The sequence below is a fragment of the Neophocaena asiaeorientalis genome, unplaced genomic scaffold (genome assembly GCF_003031525.2).
Source record: "Neophocaena asiaeorientalis asiaeorientalis breed wild unplaced genomic scaffold, Neophocaena_asiaeorientalis_V1.1 scaffold508, whole genome shotgun sequence".
Classification (NCBI taxonomy): domain Eukaryota; kingdom Metazoa; phylum Chordata; class Mammalia; order Artiodactyla; family Phocoenidae; genus Neophocaena; species Neophocaena asiaeorientalis.
Genome location: NW_020172179.1, coordinates 341,461 through 363,383, shown reverse-complemented (window position 1 = coordinate 363,383; position 21,923 = coordinate 341,461). Strand labels below are relative to the sequence as shown.

Sequence of the window (21,923 nt, the reverse complement as noted above, 5' to 3'; positions counted from 1 at the left end):
ACAAGAATTCAGCCTCCCAGCTCGAAGGAAGAGAGCAGTCAATTTCCAGGGGCCAAGTTTCCAGGGGGAAGCAGGACCTTTATTCCTCCCAAGTTCGGGGAGTGCCAATGACCCTACCAGCCACTGAGAACATGCCCCCAAGCCCACCCAGAGGGCCCAGACAGGCAGCATCTCTCTACTGGGCCAGGGCAAGTTATAAAGATGACGCCACGGTCCTATTATTTTTCAGTGTAAGCTGAATGTTTTATAAAAGCCTCAATTCCTCTCTTTTCCCTCTATTCCACCCCAAAGCAGCTCAGAGGTGGGAGGGGGGGGACAGGAGTGGGAGGGAAGGGCACCTAGGAGGAAGAAAACAGCTACCATAAAAAAACCTACTGCAAGCCCTTAACTGGGCTCTGCTTGTGTGTGTTATTATCATGAGGGTGAGCTAGGTGGGTTATAGACAAATATTTGTTTTTAAGAAGAGCCACATGTATAAATGCGACATGCTGTAGATATGTAAAGGATGCAATCCTTTACTGAGGAAGCTGCAGATCTTCCTGTATTCTGTCAGTCTTTTTCTGTGGTCAGCCTGGGTCCTGTTCTTTGATTCAGGCGTCACTAATCTTGAGAACAATGATGCCCTTCTATTTGAGGAAGTATCTCTCCGGACGTGTGAACCGTCATCAGTGGTGGTGTATTTGGAGTGGGGATTTTCAAATAGCACTGCTTGTTCCCTTCTCAAGCATTCTCACGAGAACCTGGAGTATAAAGCGTTTTGTAAAGACTTCCAGCGGAGACTCCTGAGTTAGGCAGATGCCCGGGGGGTAGTGAATAGTAGGGGTGTGTGTGGGTGGGTGGAAGGGGATGAGCAGAATCCCTTGATTTTCACTGGCATTACCTGGCCCAGGCGAGGGCCTCAGATCCTTCCCTCGCCAGGAAATAGGGGGCTGCTCAGGGGACCTGAAAACTTCCATCCAGTGGGACTGACAGTCATCTGCTGATCACTCTACTCTCAGGAAGATTGCAAGGTGATGCCACTTCTCAGAGCCATGAGCAAGATGGAGGTGGAGAGAGAATTGCTTCCCCTGCTGCCCTCCTGGTAGCCCAGCTGGTAGCAAGGTTATTGCTCTTTTAATTTCATCCTTTGTCTGCCCTGGTGGAGACAAAGCACATTTCACTTTATGCAAAAGTCCTTCCCTAATGGAAAGGCCAAGAGAAAGCCCCTTAATGGAAGAATTGCTGCACTAGATCACTTTGCCTCCAGCTGCGAAACTGATTAACGTCGTCCTTCGAGTCTCCAAGGAAGCTCTGCTGCAGACACGGTGGCCATTTCCAAGCATGAGGGGCGGGGAGTGTGGGAGTTGGGTGGGAGGGAGTGGGCCGCAGAGAGCCTCCTTCAGGAGGTGGAGAAAGGGCAGGCAGAAATGCCAGTAAATCTAATTATTCACACAGGGACCGTCCTGCGCATCTCTGTGTCCTGATGCTTTGCCTCTGAGCCTCCTCCATCTGCACCCATCACAGCACAGAAGGTGTACCGGCAGGGGAGCGAATGCTGGGCCCCAGCCACACTGTCCAGCACAGAGGCCACCAGCGACGGGCACCTGTGACCGCAGAGCATCTGCACTGTGGCTGGTCCAAAAGGAGATGAGCTTTAAGTGTAAAATACACGAGTCCGAAGAGATACTATGAAAAAAAGGATGTATAATATCTCACGAGTCATTTTTATGTTGATTATATGTTGGAATGATAATAGTTTGGATATATGGAGTTCAACTGTATTAAAATGAATTTCATCTGTTTCGTTTTACCTTCTTGATGGGGCTACTAGAACATTTAAAGGCACAGCACTAATTTCTGGCTCACAGTCTAGCTCTATTGGGCAGTGCAGGCCCAAACAATGTACAACCACATGCTTTAGAACTTTCTTTAAAAGGGAGGGAGCAAATACCAGTGGTTTCTGTATTAGCCCCAATTTTGCACAATCTGTGACAAACAGTTTCACTTTATTAAGCTGGATGAGGGTGGAGGATTTGTTGTAAAAGAGTTGCAGGTTCCGGAAGTGTCCTAGAGCTAATATTTAATTTATCCTTCCTCCTCTAGTCGCTGCCATGAGCAAGGTGACTCCTGGAACCCACCAGGTAAGATGACAGGCACAAACCAAGCCCAGGTGGCTTCCTGCACATGCTTTGGTATTTTATTAAAGTCTGTGCTTGTTTACTCAGGTCAGTGGTTCTCCAAGGGCAGAATACATCAGAATCACCTGGGAAGTTTGTGGTCCAATTCAGCATTCCGATGCAGAGTCTAGGAATCTGCATTTTTGAAGCATCCTAGGTATGTTCTCATGCAGGGTCTTGAACACCCAGTGAGAAGCACTCATAAACCAGTGTTCCCAGCCTTTCTGACCAGAACAGTCACCCAAGGTATCTGGCAAATCTGTAGATTCCTGGCCCCATCTCAGACCCATAGAATCCAAAACTCCAAGGGAGAGACCTGGGGAGTGTGGGAAACAGTGTCTTAAAGCCGTAAAATAAGTCAGAGAAAGACACGTAATGGATGATATCACTTAGTGTGGAATCTAAAAAATACAACAAACTAGTGAATATAACAAAAAAGAAGCAGACTCACAGATATAGAGAAGAAACTAGTGGTTACCAGTGGGCAGAGGGAAGAGGGGGCGATTTAGGGGTAGGGAGTTAAGAGGTACAAACTATTAGGTATTAAATAAGCTACAAGGAGATATTGTACAACACGGGGAATGTAGCTGACATTTTATAATAACTCTAAATAGAGTATAACCTTTAAAAATGGTGATTCACTATATTGGACACCTGTAACCTATAATATTGTACATCAACTATACTTCGATTAAAAAAAAAAGCAGCGGTTCTCAACCCTGGCAGCACAAGAGATCACTGGGTGGGGTGATTTAAAAACCTGATGCCTGGGCCACACCCCAGGTCAATCACATCAGACTCTTAGGGTGTGGGACCCAGATCTCTGTGCTTTTGCAAGTTCCTCTGGTGGTTTCAATTTACAGCCAAGGTTGAGAAGCACAGGTTTGGTCAATAGCAAATTAACCCATCTCCTTTCTCCTTGTAGGGAGCAAAATATATCATTTAGTACCACCAAGCGGGCAGAATAAAATATCTGTGTACAAAGGCCGTGGCATGTTACTTCCTGAACTGTTATTACCTTTTGCTAGTCTGAGAAAGGTTCCTTCTAGGTTATGTTCACTGCTCCTGAGGGCTGGCTGTTGACTTTCTGTGTAGCTATCAGTTCCAGCACAGGTGTTAAATACTTCATTAACGATTTCTGCTGCAGTGCCCCCTCTCCAAACAATCCTAAACTCACTGCAGAAGCCACAGTTGCAGCCACCCGGCTCCAGGTTCCAAGGGTCTGCAGCTGCTCTCCGATATAACTTTGGATGGCATTACATTTTCTTTTAAGGGAGCAACACCTACTGTATTTGCTCCCCACCTGGGCTGCTTCCCTTCATCTGAAACGGTAACAACCTGACTTAGGAGGTATTTTTGAAAGGGCCATGACCTTGTTCCTTCTGCCTAATTTTCGAAATATATATTGAAATGGAGATTTAAAAATAAATATTTTTCTTCACAGCCGAGATTCCTTCCACTCTGCCCCCACTGCATCTTGTACAAACTTTATAGTAATGATCTTATTGAATTATCATTATTTGGTGTACGCATGAATGTCTCCCATCCAGACTGTAAACTTCTTGAGGTACAAAGATGTGTCTTATTCGTCTTTGTATCCAAAGCATCTAATAGAAAGCCTGGCACATAGTGGATTCTTGGTAAATGTTGAAATGAACTAAATGTATAAGTGTGGTACTATGCTTTGGGTTGCTGACTTAATGTCCGTCCAGAATCCCTTTTCCCCTGGTCACCACCAAGCAACAGTGGCCATAAGACACAGTTCTGGCCATTGAGAAGTAAGCAGAAGACCCCTGGGTAGGGTTTCCAGGAGGGTCTTGGTTTCCCCACCAAAAAAGGGACAGACTGGGTTGGCCTGCCTCCTTTATCCTGTACCCCATCCTGCTTTCTTTTTCTCTTCTTCTTCCTGCCTGATACTTAGAGGTAAAGCCTGGAGGTACAGCAGCCATCTTGTAATCATGAGGTTAACAAAGGGAGAACAAAGCCAACATACACTGGATGAAATAGCAGAAAGATAGGAAGAGCCAAGGTTGCTGAGGGTAGCAGCTGTGCCAGCCCTGGACTGCTTGCGTGCCTGCCTCTGGTCTTCTTGTTATGGAAGGAAAACAAATCTCATATCTACCACTGTGGTTAAGTTTTCTGTTACTTTCAGACAAACACATTTGTGAGTTATAGAACAAGTGTGTTATTAATAAGTACGCATTTAAAGCACCTAGTATTGCTCTTAGCAGGTAGTAGGGACCCACTAAGTGTTTGCATATTAATCACTTATTCATGCAGATAGAATCTTGGATGAACGAATGGGTTGATTGGTTGTTTTTTTGACAGAAGGATTGTCTTCCAATGATAACAAATTATTCCCTAACTTAAGATATGTTCAATAATCTTAAAACAGCTTTGTTGCAAACCCTGTAGAACCATATTCTATTGGTTCTGGAGTTCATTCCCAAAGCTCCCTCCTGTTAGAGAAAGTAGTCCAGTTGAAGCTGCAAATCATGCAGCAAATGCAGAGACAGCCTCCTGGCGTTGCCAATTCCCCAGGTGTCATATTTCAAGAATTCTCTTCTCTGTACAGTGGGTTTGCTGGAGTTTTGTCTGCTCCAAGATTAGACAGGTGGCATTAGCTTTGGTGTTTTCCTCTCCAGCCTGGGCTGCCCAGCTGCGTTGGGTACACAAGCTGGGAGCTGTGCACCCACTCATCGGTGGGCAGAGCTGGGAGCTGAGGCATCCTTGCCCAGGGATAAGCTAAGAGGCTTCTTGACCTGAGTGTTAGTGGTTACAAGAGCTCCACTGGCAGCCCCCTTAAGGAAACTGATTAAAAAGGTGGGGATCAGCAGTCTGACTGAACCACGAGGCAATGCTGCAGGACTCAGTCTCCTGCTTTTCTCTGTGGAAATCCTCCTTTTCTTCAGAACTCCTGGGACTGTCTTCTAATTTTCTTTTAAAACTAGGCTCCAAGCAGCTTGTCTTCATCTCTTGAAAAGGAAGTGTTAATGCCTGCCTTTGAGGTATACATTTTATGCTTATTTTTAGAATAATATAGCTGGTTTTTTATCACCTTAGAATTAAAAAACTATTGAACAATTTTGATACACCAGGCACTGGACTAAGTGGCTTTATGTGTGTTACCTAATACTAACCATCCCCCTACTATGGTAGCTGCTATACTATTATTCTTCCATTGTATAGATGGAGAAATTGAAGCTCAGAGAGATTAAGAACTTGTCCAGGATCACACAAAGCCATGGATCCAATGTGGGGTGTTTGTCCCCAGAAGCCCCTCACCCATTCCAGCCTCCCCGGAGCTCTGTGCCTGGCAGTGGACAGCAGATTCCTCCCACTGCCCCCACCCAGCCCACCCCGCTGAGACTCCAGGCTCCTGTGTCAAAGACCACACAGAAAGGCCCCTCTGCAGTTTAGCAAGGAGACTTACACCGAGGGGTATGTTTTGCCTTGTGTCTTCTGGATCGAAGGCCTCCACCTGGTAAATGAATCCAGGCTTTGCTCCTTCCACTATGTAGAGGTCTAGACCTATACCGGCATGCAAAGGGGAAAAAAGAAACATTTTATTAAATAAAACAAATGAGGAATTCCCAAACCAGGACAGCCATATCGAGCCAAGCACTGGGGGAAAGAAGAAAGCAGTGATTAAGGCCATGAGTAAGACCACTGACCAGCTTGCATGGGTGGATCCATTTATGGGAATTAAGAAAGAGCTAGGATTGACCAAGCTGGTGTCAAGTCTTTATGTATCTCCCGGGTTGAGAGGTAACTAGGGTACTGTTGTTTGTGGGGGAGGGGAGTGATAAGGATAGAGAGGTGGAAAGTAACCCAGTGGGAACCTCCAGTGTGAGTTCCAGATCCACTTTCACGTGCAAATTCCTCCTAAACCGAGCCTAGGTCACCCCTCAAGTGCACTTAGCATCTCAGCAGAAATGAGTCCCTGAAATGAGAGGCCTTATAGTGGAACAGAGAGAATATGGAAAAAAGGAGAGGGAGGGCTACAAAGGTTCAGGAAAGGGACCACACATGGATTCCGTCCACTTCAGAGTTCTCGGCCGGCAGGGTGAAGAGGGAGCAGACAGGGTCACTAGCACCACCAGGCTTGCCCGAGGGACCGCCATGCTCTGTCCTGGCATCTCTTTCTGAGAAGCTTTCTGAGAGATGACTGAGAACGTTCACATTAACTCACTCTTTTGGAGACACTATGCTGAGGACTTACGTTTCCTCCTTTCGTCTTCACAACAGCCCTGTAAAGTAGGTATTGTAGTTATCTCCACTTTACAAACAAGGACACAGGCTCAGAGAAGTTGTGAGGTTGTCTCAGCTGCTAAGTAATAAAATCACAATTCAAACCCAGGCCATCTTACATCCAAGCTCCAGCTTATATTTGCTTTGATCACTGCTCAGGCTTTCATTCAAAAAAATATTGATTGAGTTCTCACTATGTACTAAACACGGATCTACGTATTGGTAGTACAGCCATTCACAAAACACAAAACCCTGCTGTCATGAAGCCTGCATTCTAGTGGGGAGATATAGAAAATAAAATAAATGAATGAAATACATGAATGTTATTGAGCAATGTTACGGAGACGAATCAGGGATAAGGCATGTGGTGAGTTGGGTTACCATGTTAAATAGAGTGCTTCTGGAAGGTTCACTGACACTGGAGTCAAGATTCTTAAAGAAAGGAGGAGACAGAGATGCAGGGGAAGGGGCAGAGGAAACGGTGGATGCAAAGATGCCGGGGTAGGGCGTGCCTGGGATATTCACAGACGGGTGAGGAGGCCGGGACTGCGGCAGCAGAGGAGTGAAGGGGAGATGTGTTGGAGAGGAGATGGGGTTTGGAAGGGGCTCATCGGATCTGATAGGACTTTAGGGAGACTCTGGTTCTCCTTGTGAGGGAGATGGGAAGTTCTTGCAGGGTTTTAAGCAGAGGAGTGCCTTGATTTAACCGATGTTTAAGAATATCCCTCTGGTTGTCGTAAGAAGAATCAACTAGAGGGGGCAAGGGCAGAGCAGGAGACCGATTAGGTGGCCACTGCCGTGATCCCGGCGAGCCATGCTGGGGTTGCTGGGCAGAGGTTGGATTCTGCATAAACTTAGAAGCTGGCAGGATTTCCTAATGGGTTTGATGTTGGGTGTGAAAGACAGAGGGGAATCAAGGGTAACTGCGAGGTTTTGGCCCATGAAACTGGAAAGATGGAGTTGCCAGTAACTAAAATGGGAAAGATGAGAGAAGCAGATTTGGGCTGGGATGGTGGGGAGGGAGACGGGAGTCAAGAGTGGTTTGGGGGCACATTAAGTCTGAGATGTCAGATTCTAACACCAGTTCCAGTGTGTGTCTGGGGGGGTTCCCACACGACCAAGCAATTCTCCAACACCAGCTGCGTGTCCCACAACTCAACTCGATTCTGACACTGTCTACCCAGAGATAGCATCAGATTCCACAGCTGCAGGGCTCCATCATACAAGACAGCCCCTGCCCCTTCAGATGCCAATCACACGTCCAGGTGGTCACCTGTGCTTCTGACCAACCGGCTCTAGATGGGAGGTTCCCACAACCCCCTCCTCGGGTTCCAATAATTTGCTAGAGGGGTTTGCTGTCTAGTGAACACAGGGAAACATTTTACTTACTAGATTATTGGGTTATTATAAAAGGGTATAAGTCAGGATCAGCCAGATGGAAGAGATGCATAGGGCACAGTATGGGAAAGGGGCAGAGAGTTCCCATGTCCTCTCCAGGCACCCACTCTCCCCAGGTTCCACGTGTTCACCAACCCAGAAGCTCTCTGAGCCCTGTTCTTTTGGGCTTTTATGGAAGCTTCATTGCATTGGCACGACTGATTAAATCATTGGCCATTAGTGACTGAACCCAATTTAACTCAATCTCCAGCCCCTCCCCCCTCTCCACTGTCCAACCTTCTAATCATATGGTTGGTTTCTCTAGTGGGCAACACCCATTCTTAGGTGGGGTCCAAAAGTCACCTCATTAATGTAAGAAAAGACACCTTTATCACTCTTATCACTTAGGACATTCCAACGATTTTAGGATCTGTGCCAGGAGGGGACAAAGACAAAATATATGTTTCTTATTATAAATCACAATATCATGGATGTCCATTAGACATCCAAATGGAGATGTTGGGTAGGACAGTTTTTATCTGAGTCAGGAGTTCAAGGGTGAAGCTGGTGTAGCAGCTTCTTTGTTAATTTGGAACACTACCCTTACATGTGTGTAAAGTGACTGCGTTTCTAGCTTGCCTTGTCCAGAGGACATTAATATGCTAGGTTGATGTTTAGCCATCTTATTTGACTTTTTACTATTAATATGACGTACTAAAGTAGATTCCTTTGAAAAAATAACAAGGTAGTATATACTGATATAAAATGTGACATTGATAGGTTAATAAAGATGATTGAATCCAAAAAATAGAAAACAAACAAAAATAACAGTGGACTTGGGAGTTGTCAGTGTATGGATGGCCTTCAAAGCCATGAGCCAGGGAGAGATCACACAGGATGTTACCCTATGCTCCGGTCCCCTGTATTGTCCCTACCCTGTAGCAGACCCCAAATACACAGTCCCCTCGAGGGGTCAGCATCCATGCAGAGAATGCACCAGTCAGTCAATGGCCGGTATCCAGTGCTAAGCCTGTAAACGGGCTCAGCCCAGTTTCCTCCATCATGATCCACTTGAGGTCCTTGAGCCCCAGGTTCCTCCCCAGGAGAGGCCCAAGAGAAGCCATGGATGGAAAGGGCTTTGTAAATTATTGGGTGTTACTATTGGGAGTCCTGGGCTGGTGGACATTTCACTTATTCCCCACTCATTAAGCAGTTGCCTTTTCCAGGGTAACAGCTGCTTGTTTATTTACTTTTCTATTTCACTCTGTCACCCAGCGTCCTGCCTGATGCCACCGTCTGGGCTGCATCGTACACCCCAGTGTGTCTTACCTGTTGCCAAGTTGCCTTGAAACTCAGGCGGCTCATTCACATCTGTTACCTGGACCGTCAGGACCTGCAGGTCAGTGACACCCACGTCATCCTTCACACAAATCTGCAAATCAAATATGCGTGGTCCTGTTTCAAAATCTAGTTGTTCCTTCCCGGTGGTAACAACCTAAAAGCAAATGCACAATTCTTAGTAACCATGTGAAAGAAGATCTGTTTTGTATGCACACATTTTGCAAAGGGATATTACTAGGAAGGAGGCAACCAGCACCCTGGAAACCATCTTTCGCTCACTGTCAGGGGAACTGGTGGTTTTGCCTGTGTCTTTCTGACACAAACCCCGTGACACTTCACTAAAGGGACTCCTCTGTGGGCTACTGCTCTTCATAGGAAAGACAAATATTCAGGAGACATCCTAGTTCCATCTACTGGAGATGGAAAGCCCGAAAAATTTAAAACCTGTCACTACTTGGGGTAGGCTCCTAGGCAAGTCCCTTAGCTACCCTGAACAAGTTTGATTTTCTTGTCTTTAAGAATAAGATGCTGCACTTCCCTGGGATTGCTGTTAAGTTACGTCTTGACTCATCATTCCCCTCTAAGTTTCCCAAGGCCACATCTAAGGATAAACAAGAGAAGGATACATCTGCAGAAATAAGAAATGATATTTACTTACACCAACAGGCTCTTTGGGTTTTTGGTACATTTCCACACATTCTTCCACTGTCAGAAATGTGTCCTGTGCAAGACAAGTGTTTTGGAGTGGAGATGTGGAAGGGGCACCAAGCACCAGGGCCAGAGACATATCACGGGAATCTAGACTGTTGCCAGCAGGAACCCCTGTGGTCCATGGTGGAAGGGCCCTGCTGAGGTTAACTGGAGGCCAGTCTGTGACCTCTCACATCTATATGCACATCCCTGCCACCAGCTTAGCCTGTGGAGCTCCCAGAAGGCCCAGAGCCCTTTGAGATATCAAGGACTAAATTTCATAAATATCTTAATTTATGCTCATAGAAGAACCTTTTGGTTATTAATACAACTGGGGCCAGGCAGGGAGGCATTCAGTATCCTCTACTGAGAAAAACACTTAGCTCCTATCCAGTCTCCACCACTGGACTTCTTTGTGACCTTGGGAAAGTTACCTGACCGTTCCCTGATTTTGTTTCCACACGACTATCGTTAGGTAAATAATTCTCGCCCTAGTTAAACAACTGAAGTATAATACAAGGTATTATAACAAAGAGCTAGACCACGGTACTGTGGAAAATCATGGGGAAAAAAGTTCATTGTGAGATGTGTTTAGTCGAGGAGGACTTCATGGAGGAGGTGGTGGGCATTGTATTTGACTTTGTACCATCTGGATTGATTATGAGAGGAGAGGATGGCCACAGATGTGAATGAGCACATGCAGTGGAGGGGACACGTATGGAGGAGGGTTGAGAGGGGAAAACACAGTAATCTTGTCACCACCAATGAACAGGGTCAGCCCGGCCTCCACACAAGTGGAGATGACCTGTCTTTCTGCTTGGCACGTGGGAGGTGAGAGGCAGCATAACATAGGAGTCAAGAGTGTAGACTCTGGAGCCAGACTGACCGGCTTCAAAGCTCAGCCTTCCCATTACTTAACCTTTCCGTGCCTCAATTTTACCATCTGTAAAGTGGGGATACTAATGGCATCTGCTTTCTGCAGTTGCTGGGAGGACTCCATGAGCTAATCCATGGAATACTTTGATCCCTGTCTGGTGCTGAGCGAGCACCCAGCAAACGCTGAGTTTCATTATCATTAGATGTCGAAAACTGTTCAGTGAACGTGTATCCACCAGAGCTGCCCCTGTCACAATGGTCCTCTGTGCTTCCTGATTTACACCCTAGCTTCCAGCTCCCTAAGCCTGGAGTCCTCTCCTGAACTCCATGCTTGCAGATCCTTCACCCCAATGTTACCTATTGACAGCCTTTCTCCTTGGGGCCTGGCTCTAACACCCTAGAGGAAGAAAATAGAACAGTCAAAAAAAGGTCTAGGGCTTCCCTGGTGGCACAGTGGTTGAGAGTACGCCTGCCGATGCAGGGGACATGGATTAGTGCCCCGGTCCGGGAAGATCCCACATGCCGCGGAGCGGCTGGGCCCGTGAGCCATGGCCACTGAGCCTGCGCGTTGGGAGCCTGTGCTCCGCAAGGGGAGAAGCCACAACAGTGAGAGGCCTGCGTACCGCCAGAAAAAAAAGGTCTAAAATGTTATATCTTGGAACCAAAGGAATTAGGTTGCTGCCAACACATGGAAAAGTTGCTTTTGCTGTTGTCTTTACCAGCATTAATTAAATGTTCATGTGCAAGGCTCTGGCCAAGACATTTTGTGGAGTATTTTATTTAATCATCGCAATAACCATAGGTTAGAAAAACGTCCCCCTTTCACACATCAGGAGACCAGAGCAGGGAGGAGAAGGAACTCCAAAGGTCACAGCTGGGAGTGGTGGAGTCTCTCTGATGGTGGGCAATCTGGCTGCAGAGTTTTGCTAAAAGACGATAAGTTTAGTTTTAGGTGTGTTAAGTTTGAGGTTGTTCTGGACAAGGCTGACCAAATTTAGAAGGTCCACAGAGCTCACGACAGCAGATGAGGACAGAGCGGTGTTAAGCTCAGAGATGGGCCAATGGCAGGGGGGCAAGCGCTGCCGCCACGCAGCCTCAGAGAGCATCTGCCCTTACAGCTCTCGTGGATGTCCGTTAGTCCCGCCTCCCTGACTCCTCGGAGCTCTCCTTCTTGGTGCTGCTCCAGAGGTGAGCCACATGCGCTGCTGGATGAGGCTTGGATATCCCTCTTGGGAGGCAACAGTGAGGCAGCACGGCTTGGGGGCGATGAACAAGTGTTCTTGGGGCCAACCTGCCTGACCTGAAATCTCAAGTCTGCCACCAGTTAGCTGTGTGAACTTGGGCGAGTTGCTCAACCTCTCTATGCCTCAGTTTCCCCACCTTTAACATGTAAGTAATAATAGCGTACCACTTCATAGCATTGTTATGAGGATTAAATGAATGCGTTCACAAAATGTTTAGGGGAACTCCTGGCATACGGTAAATGCGCCATAAATGTGACTTGTCGTCATCATCATCACCATCAGCATTACTAATCCACCTAACCCCCCATCCCTGAAGTCTCAGCAGCTCTGTCCAAAAGTAGGGCAGCCTGCCTCTGGCATGATTGGAGGTCACCCTCAGAAAGCCCTGCATGACTGAGTCCCAAGGCCAACAGTGACCAGACCTCTGGGCCAGAGACCCCAGAACCTTATGGCTAGGTCACCCTGCAGAGGGTCAAGGAGGAGCCAGGTTCTGCCACAGAGATGGCATTGTTGTGTTCTGTAGGAACAGCCCTTGTGAGCAGTTTGGGTCGGAGAATAGTGACTTCTTGCAGGGGATGGTTGATAATACTGGGTAGTTTCTGGAGAGCAGCAACAAATTCTTGAGAACAGCTTCAGGACGTGTGAACCTGTGGCCCATCCTAGTACCGACACGGGGTCCTGGGCAGCTGTTGGCTGTGGTGCCAGGAGGGCACCAGGACTGGGACTGTACACTGAACACGTGACCTAGATCAGTGGAGAGGCTCAGAAATTCTCCATTCCTAGAGGTCAGGAACGGGATAGAACTCCTCCTCGACTGACAGCCCTGCTTGAATCACACATGGAATGTGGGAAGGGCAGGTATGATAGCAGAGGATTTGGGGGCTCATGCAAGCAGGAGTAGATGTGCAGGGCAGTGTAGGGGACAGAGCCTGACACTGGGAACGGGAAGACCTGAGTCAAGTTCTTATTTCATTCTCTCTGGCTCTGTGATCTCAGACAAATCAGCAGTTAACCTTGCTGTCTCTTTGTGATGTTATTTCTAGAATAGGGTTTTGCAATTTTAATAGTGATAATATCAGTGTTAGTAGTAACAATTAAGAGACCAGGATGTGGACGTGCTTTTTTTTCTTTTAAACAGCCCTCATTTTTTAAATTAATGTTTATGTATGTATGTATGTATGTATGTATTTGGCTGTGTTAGGTCTTAGTTGTGGCATGCGAGATCTTTCACTGTAGCACGCGGGCTCTTCATTGCAGCGCATGGTCTTCTCTCTAGTTGTGGTGTGCGGGCTCCAGAGCATGCAGGCTCAGTAGCTGCAGCACGTGGGCTCTCTAGTTGTGGCACAGGCTCTAGAGTGCACAGGCTCAGTAGTTGTGACGTGCAGGCTTAGTTGCCCTGTGACATGTGGGATATTAGTTCCCCAACCAGGGATCAAACCCAAGTCCCCTGCATTGGAAGGCGGCTTCTTAACCAGTGGACCACCAGGGAAGCCACTGAATGTGCTTTAGAACATCTGAAAATCTGAAATAGCTTGGTCATCCTCATCATTAAAGGCTATAGACTATAAGAGGCTGAGAATGAGGGCTCTCAAGTGGAAATAACCCAAATATCTGTCACCTGATGAGCAAATAGACAAATGTGGTATATCCATTCAGTGGAATATTATTCAGCCATTAAAAGGACTGAAGTATTGATCCATGCTACAACATGTATGACCTTTGAAATTTTATGCTTAAGTGAAAAGAAGCCAGTCATTAAAAACCAAATACAATATGATTCCATTCATGTGAAGGGGTTCAGAATAGGCAAATCCATTAAGACAGAAAGTAGTTTAGTGGTTCCCAGGGCCTGGGGGGATAGGAGACAGGGGAGCGACTGCTAATGGACTTGGGGTTTTGTTTTGGGGTGATGAAAACATTCTACAATTAGATCGTGCTGATGGTATGTGAATAGAGTAAAAACCACTGACATGTGTACTTTAGACGGGTGAATTATATGCTATGTGTATTATGTCTCAATAGAGCTCTTTAAAAAATTAGTGAGAGCTCTAAAACCAGACTACCTGCCTTCCAGTTTCAGCACAGCAGTAGCTGTACAACCCAGGGCACGTTATCTCACCTCTCTGTTAAATTTTGCATCATTTCCCCCACCTGTACAAAGGAGATAATCATACAAATAACATCATTGGCTTGTTGTGAATATTACAAGAGTAAACACATGTTAAGCACTTTCCACAGTGTCCGGTGTATACTACGTGCTCTGTAAGTGTAAGCAACTGGCAAGGCTTAGAGACACAGATAAGCAACAGCTGTCAGAGATGAACCAGATGTCAAGGGAGCAGGTAGATAGGCAGGGAAGTCACAGAAGCAGTATGTGGGCCCTGGGAATGTACACTGGATGGTGAGGTGAAGTCTTCCTGAATGTGTGCTCCTTGCATACCAGAGGGCCCACCCCTGGGGTGCAGAGAATACCAGATGCTGGGCTCTTGCCTCCAAGTCCTGGGCTCCACAGGTCTGCTCTGGGGCCCAGATATGCACACTTTCTGAAAGCTCCCCTAGTGGCTCTAATCATCAGCTGGGTTTAAGAACACCTTATGTATCTCAGAGAGGCAACCAAGCCTAGACCAAGCAGGCCCACTGGGTCCCACCAGAAACCCAGAGCAATGGCAGGTGGGAGCAGGGGCAAAGCTGATGATGACTGTGGGAGGTCCCTACACCCATTGAGGAATGAGGTAGGCCTGGGGGATAATGCAGTACAAGCGGGTCCAGACACCTAGACCGTAAAGACATCCTTAGAAGGCCTTTGAGAGTTACCAGTAGACATGCAATCAGCAGGTTTGTCCTGCCTAAGGAGAAGTGAAAACTTTGGAAAAGACCCAAATGACAAACGAGAAAACAGCAGCAGTGGCATGGCTCTTGAATGTGAATGATTGGGGTCTGAATTGTCTAAGAGGAAACATTCACATAGTATGGCTGGACATCCAGACTTATATTTTTGTTAAGGGTGCATTCTTCCATATGAAATGTCTCCTCATAAATTTCCTTCTGAAAAATTACAGAATCATAGAAAAGAAGAATCACCAGGTACAAATTCATCAGGGCCTCGTTTTTAAGGAGATCATCACACAAACTGTGCCACCCAAAGAATTCAGTTACTGTCAGCACCTCTAACACCTGTTATCGTGTGAGGGTGGTTGGCAATAAGAAACAAACCTTTTATTTGTAACAAAGTGAACATATTGTTCATTTGGACTGAATTAAATGGAGAAAAAGTCCAAAGCTATAGGGGCATCTAGCACAGAGGGCTGTAGAGTGCCCCCAACAGAATGCCCGGATCTTACAAGAGGGGCAGTTAAACCAGGGAAAGAGGAGGAAATGATCACTGATCCAGAATCCCATCCACCCCATCTTCAGGACCCCTCTTTGTGAGCAGCTCCTATTGGGAGTAAGATGGTGCTTACCTCAAAGTCAGTGTCTGACAGCCAGTTCACCCTGAAGGCCTCAGTGAGGGGACTTGAGTTGATTAGGGGAAACCCTGGGATCACAGGTGACAGTGATGCGGATAATGTCACAGAAAACTTGTGCACTGAAGTCTCAGGTGGAGAATTCTCTGCCACGTTGCTTGTAGCAGGTAAGTGGATTAGGTGTAGTGCATGTCCCACTGCGGATTTAAAAAGGATGCAAAATGACATGAGCACAAAGCCTTGTGCTGGAAACAAGGACTTAGTAGCTTGGTCTGTGGCTTCAACTCGTAGCTCAGGGCAACACTGGAACCCGGTCACTCCCCAAGAATGAAGACTCTTGCCAAGAGCTGGAAACAGGAATGCGAGATCATCTCAAAGCCAAGAAAACAACCACCAGCAAACAACCATGAAATCTGCTTCTGTCATTCTGGAAATAACGCTGCTCTCTTTCTTTTGTCTCTCGGCTTCCTTTCTGGTTTCTCCCAGCCTTTGTGAAGAGCCAGGGAGAGGGAAATGTGATGCCTTAGAAGACAGACACCCCTTGGAGGACCCAGTCTGGCCATGGCATCCTCTGTCTTACAAGGGCCAGGGAGTCTCTAAGAATTTATTTTCCTTCTCCATGTCAGTGTTTGATTCAGAGGCCGTTGAGAATGGAGTGTGCATGAGAACTCCAAAATCATGCCAGCTCTCCCCACATCCCTAAGGAATCTCACGGACAATGATTTATTATTACTGGATCCTGTGGGCATCATGGAGAGGGTCGATCAGTACATCATGCTCGATAGAGTGACTCCCATTTCACAGAGAAGGTAGTGAGAGACTCAGGGCAGGCCCGTGAATTACCTTGGGCTGCGTTATAAACAGGGACTGTTATGATGTCAGAGAAAATGTGTTTCTTCCAGGAAAGCCTCAGGACACTCTAAGGTCTCCTTGACACTCTGCAGGATTTTGCCAGCACAGAGGAGAGCAGTGGGTCATATTCTTTATGCTTCCATAATGATGGTTCCTGTAGGGGTTGAATAGTGCCCCCCCAAATTCATGGCCACCCAGAACCTCAGAATGTAGCTTATCTGCAAATAGTCTTTGTAAATGTAATTAGTTAAGAGGAGGTCGTGCTGGATTAGAGTGGGCCCCAAATGTAGTGAGTGGTGTCCTTATGAGAACAGGATAGGACACAGAGACACACACAGAAGGAAGAAGCCCATGTTAGGAAAGAGGCACAAACTGAAGTGATGTAGCTACAAGCCAAGGCATGGCAAGCAACCCCCAGAAACCAGGAGGTAGGCCTGGAGCAGCTTCTCCCTCAGAGTCTCTGGAAGGAACCAATCCTGTTGACACCTTGATTTCAGATTTCTGGGCTCCTTAACTGTGAGAGAATAAATTTCTGCTGCTTTAAGCTGTTCAGTTTATGGTAATTTGTTATGGCATCCCTAGGAAATTAATACAATTACCACTTAACCAATGGTCCAAATAAATGCATCATGTAAAATACTTTCTCTCATTTACTCCTCAGAATAATCCTCTCAGATAAATATTAGTGTCATCATTTTACAGATGAGGAAACCAAGCTGAAGGACACATGGTGAATAATAAGTAATGAAGCCAAAATTTACACTGAGGTCTTGCTTCTCAGCCAGCTTCCAACTTTGGCCACCGTTAGCCACTGGGGACAAAAATTCCTGGAATGGGAGGAGGTAGGGGGGAACAGTAGAAAGATCTGAAAGGTGCAAAATTTCTAGAAACAAACAAGCCATGGTAAAATGTTGGCTTGTATAAGAGAATGTTTTTATTTCAAATTTGGGGGAGGGGATGCAGAGAGGTAGGTAGAAATGCAGGAGAAAGTGAAATATAAACACATTCACTGATACAAGCTTTCCTAAATCTAAAATCATCTGATTTCGTTTAGAGACTAAAATGCATTATGCATAAGTTATTTTTTGCTGGCGGCATTACCCGATTTTATGGGCAAGGACTGTGCAAGGACTCAGAAATGTCAAAACAGCTGAGGTTTAGGGTGATGTGAATACAAATGGATTTTTTTAATCTATTAAAATTGACTTTAATATTAGAGCATTCTTGTGATTTAAAAACCAGCAGCAAAATAGTATGCCTGGAGTATTTAGAGGCAAAAAGTTCCCCAAAATAGTTTTTCAAAACGAGAAAAATAATCAACTGCTATGATGGGTTGGGTTTTGTGGGTATAATTCCCTCCAGCCCTCTTTTCCCACCACTGGAATCTCCACCCCACTCCCCCAAGCTGTTCACAAGTGTGTTCCCTCCCAGCTCAGCAGGGCAAGATGGTCATGAGCAAAATGAAAGGTTGGCAATTTGTCTCCAAGGGCCCCACCCCCGACCTGATCTTGCCCCCTCCCACTCACTCCAGTGATTCGTGCCCCTCTAGCCAACGAGGAAGGAGGCCTCTGAGCATGTTTAAACAAAGGTATAACTCACTACATTTTTCTCAAGGATAGCCTGGGGTAAGGTAGTGCCCGGCCCAAAGGAACAGACTGAAACTAGTAACCACTCACCTTCACTGGGCACCTACTCACTGGGCATCATGCTAGGTGTGCCTGATTTCATCCATTCTAACCATGGTCCCTGGATGTAGGTATTCCTGCCACCATTTCACACACCTGAGACTACACACCCAGTAAGTGGCCATGGGGGGCTCTGGCTCATGCATCTGGATCTGTAGATAACAGACTGCATGTCCCCCACTACAGACAGTCTGTTGCTCCATGCTCATCAGGTGACCCTGCATGTGGGATGCATTGTGGTTATTCTATGACCTGGTAGCAGCATAACAAGATGGTGCTGGGAGCTGGTAAGAGATTGGACCCATGACCAAGATGTTAGATTTGAGTGATGTGATCTGTAAGAGGCCATTTGGGGGAACAGCATAAGGCATGGTGCTGGAGTATTAGCTTGATATGGGCTCGGCTATGAGAGGCTTGCTAAGCCCTACTCAGGGCTCCGCACAGCCTCACCTCGAACAGATAGATTACCACAGCCACCAACCTTGCTGCGTGTCCTGTGGCAAACTGGAGAGGCCGTGTTCCCCAAATATCTCCAGCTGAAGCTCCTAGTTTGCTTCGTGGGGAGTGTATCCATTGATCTTGTTGCGTTAATTATAACTTGGATAAGCCCTAGGTTTGAGAGGCTAATTCTATGGAAGAACCAACCTTCCAATCCAAGTCTTTGACTCCAAGGACAGGACTCCTTTGCATGGCTCCGTGCTGCCTCCTTACACTTATAGAGCTTGTTGTGCTCTTCCCTGAGTGGTCCTATTTCACATAGCAGTGAGGGAAATATTTCAGAGGGAAAAGTGGATCTATTCAGTGGCCCTTAAGCACTTTGTGTTGAGAACTACCTATTCCATGTATGGATAAAACCAGGCTGTGTCTTTGAATATGCCCTTTCTGCTGACATTCTTGCCGGAGCTGTTCTGCTCTTCATCTGGAGGCCTCTCTTCCCAGGAAAAAGTTATGTATGCCAGGGTCATGTAACTGAACCCTAAAAACTTTGAGGCAGACACTCCAGGGACACTGATAAGAAAGGTGGCCAAGCTTGGATCTCCCAACTCTTAGTCCAACACCCACTTTCTCCAGCTTCCTTGCTATTAAAAGCAGTAGTAGCAGTATTAAAGCAATAGTAATAATAATAATTAGTGGCTAGGGTCCACACCCTAAAAATAGAGCAATTAATAAGATATAAAATTCACCAAATATTCAGTTCATTCATTCTACAGATAAGTTTAAGGGATGTCACCAGAAAGACAAGATCCAGCCCCATCCACCAGAACACAGGCACCAGTTCCCTCCACCAGGAAGCCTACACAACCCACTGAACCAACCTTACCCACTGGGGGCATTCACCAAAAACAATGGGAACTATGAACTTACAGCCTGCGAAAAGGAGACCCCAAACACAGTAAGTTAACTAAAATGAGAAGACAGAGAAATACACAGCAGATGAAGCAGCAAGGTAAAAACCCACCAGACCAAACAAATGAAGAGGAAATAGGCAGTCTACCTGAAAAAGAATTCAGAATAATGATAGTAAAGATGATCCCAAATCTTGGAAATAGAATGGAGAAAATACAAGAAACATTTAAAAAGGACCTAGAAGAACTAAAGAGCAAACAAACAAGGATGAACAACACAATAAATGAAATTAAAAATTCCCTAGAAGGAATCAATAGCAGAATAACTGAGGCAGAAAAACGGATAAGTGACCTGGAAGATAAAATAGTGACAATAGCTACCGCAGAGCAGAATAAAGTAAAAAGAATGAAAAGAATTGAGGACAGTCTCAGAGACTTCTGGGACAATATTAAACACACCAACATTTGAATTATAGGGGTCCCAGAAGAAAGAAGAGAAAAAAAAAAGGGACTGAGAAAATATTTGAAGAGATTATAGTTGAAAACTTCCCTAATTTGGGAAAGGAAGTAGCCACCCAAGTCCAGGAAGTGGAGGGACTCTCATACACGATAAATCCAAGGAGAAACGTGCCAAGACACATATTAATCAAACTATCAAAAATTAAATACAAAGAAAAAATATTAAAAGCAGCAAAGGAAAGGAAACAAATAACATACAAGGCAATCCCCATAAAGATAACAGCTGATCTTAAAAAAAAAAAAAAAGGGTACAAAAAACTACAACCAAGATTACTCTACCCAGCAAGGATCTCATTCAGATTTGATGGAGAAATAAAACCTTCACAGACAAACAAAAGCTAAAAGAATTCAGCACCGTCTACAGACTGAAAGTGAGGGGATGGAATAAGATATTCCATGCAAATGGAAATCAAAAGAAAGCTGGAGTAGGAATTCTCATATCAGACAAAATAGACTTTAAAATAAAGACAATTACAAGAGACAAAGAAAGACATTACAAAATGATCAAGGGATCAATCCAATAAGAAGATATAACAATTGTAAATATTCATGCACCCAGCATAGGAGCACCTCAATACATAAGGCAAATGCTAACAACCATAAAAGGGGAAGTCAACAGTAACACAATCATAGTAGGGGACTTTAACACCCCACTTTCACCCATGGACAGATCATCCAAAATGAAAATAAATAAGGAAACACAAGCTTTAAATGACACATTAAACAGGATAGACTTAATTGACATTTATAGGACATTCCATCCACAAACAACAGAATACACTTTCTTCTCCAGTGCTCATGGAACATTCTCCAGGATAGATCATATCTTAGGTCACAAATCAAGCCTTGGTAAATTTAAGAAAATTGAAATCATATCAAGTATCTTTTCCAACCACAATGCTATGAGACTAGATATCAGTTACAGGAAAAAATCTGTAAAAAATACAAACACATGGAGGCTAAATAATACACTACTAAATAACCAAGAGATCACTGAAGAAATCAAAGAGGAAATCAAAATATACCTAGAAACAAATGACAATGAAAACACGGCAACCCAAAACCTATGGGATGCAGCAAAAGCAGCTCTAAGAGGAAAGTTTATAGCAATGCAATCCTACCTCAAGAAAAAAGAGACATCTCAAACAACCTAACCTTACACCTAAAACAATTAGCGAAAGAAGAACAATAAAAACCCCAAAGTTAGCAGAGGGAAAGAAATCATAAAGATCAGATCAGATATAAATGAAAAAGAAATGAAGGAAACAATAAAAAAGATCAATAAAACTCAAAGCTGGTTCTTTCAGAAGATAAGCAAAATGATAAACCATTAGCCAGACTCATCAAGAAAAAAAGGGAAAAGACTCAAATCAATAGAATTAGAAATTAAAAAGGAGAGGTAAAAACTGACACTGCAGAAATACAAAGGGTCATGAGAGATTACTACAAGCAACTATATGCCAATAAAATGGACAACCTGGAAGAAATGGACAAATTCTTAGAAAGGTACAACCTTCCAAGACTGAAACAGGAAGAAACAGAAAATGTAAACAGACGAATCACAAGCACTGAAATTGAAACTGTGATTAAAAATCTTCCAACAAAAAAAAGCCCACGACCAGATGGCTTCACAGACGAAATCTATCAAACATTTAGGGAAGAGCTAACACCTATCCTTCTCAAACTCTTACAAATTATAGCAGAGGGAGGAACACTCCCAAGCTTATTCTACGAGGCCACCATCACCCTGATACCAAAACCAGACAAAGATGTCACAAAAAAAGAAAACTACAGGCCAATATCACTGATAAACATAGATGCAAACATCCTCAACAAAATACTAGCAAACAGAATCCAACAGCACATTAAAAGGATCATACACCGTGATCAAGTGGGGTTTATCCCAGGAATGCAAGGATTCTTCAATATCCGCAAATCAATCAATGCAATACACCATATTAACAAATTGAAGGAGAAAAACCATATGATTGTCTCAATAGATGCAGAAAAAGCTCTGACCAAATTCAACACCCATTTATGATAAAAGCCCTCCAGAAAGTAGGCATAGAGGGAACTTACCTCAACATAATAAAGGCCATATATGACAAACCCACAGCCAACA

At 45.1% G+C, this 21,923-nt stretch overlaps 1 protein-coding gene across 1 annotated transcript in view; it reads right to left on the bottom strand.

The window, feature by feature from the left end:
* The window catches only part of CDHR3 (cadherin related family member 3), a 65,724-nt gene that overhangs the window by 36,905 nt on the left and 6,896 nt on the right, over positions 1–21,923 (bottom strand). The window contains exons 2-4 of the mRNA XM_024760805.1: positions 15,397–15,596; positions 9,114–9,279; positions 5,590–5,687 (exon numbers count right to left, since the gene is read on the bottom strand). Of these exons, the coding sequence (XP_024616573.1) occupies positions 5,590–5,687; positions 9,114–9,279; positions 15,397–15,596 (464 nt within the window). The remainder of the gene's footprint in view (positions 1–5,589; positions 5,688–9,113; positions 9,280–15,396; positions 15,597–21,923) is intronic.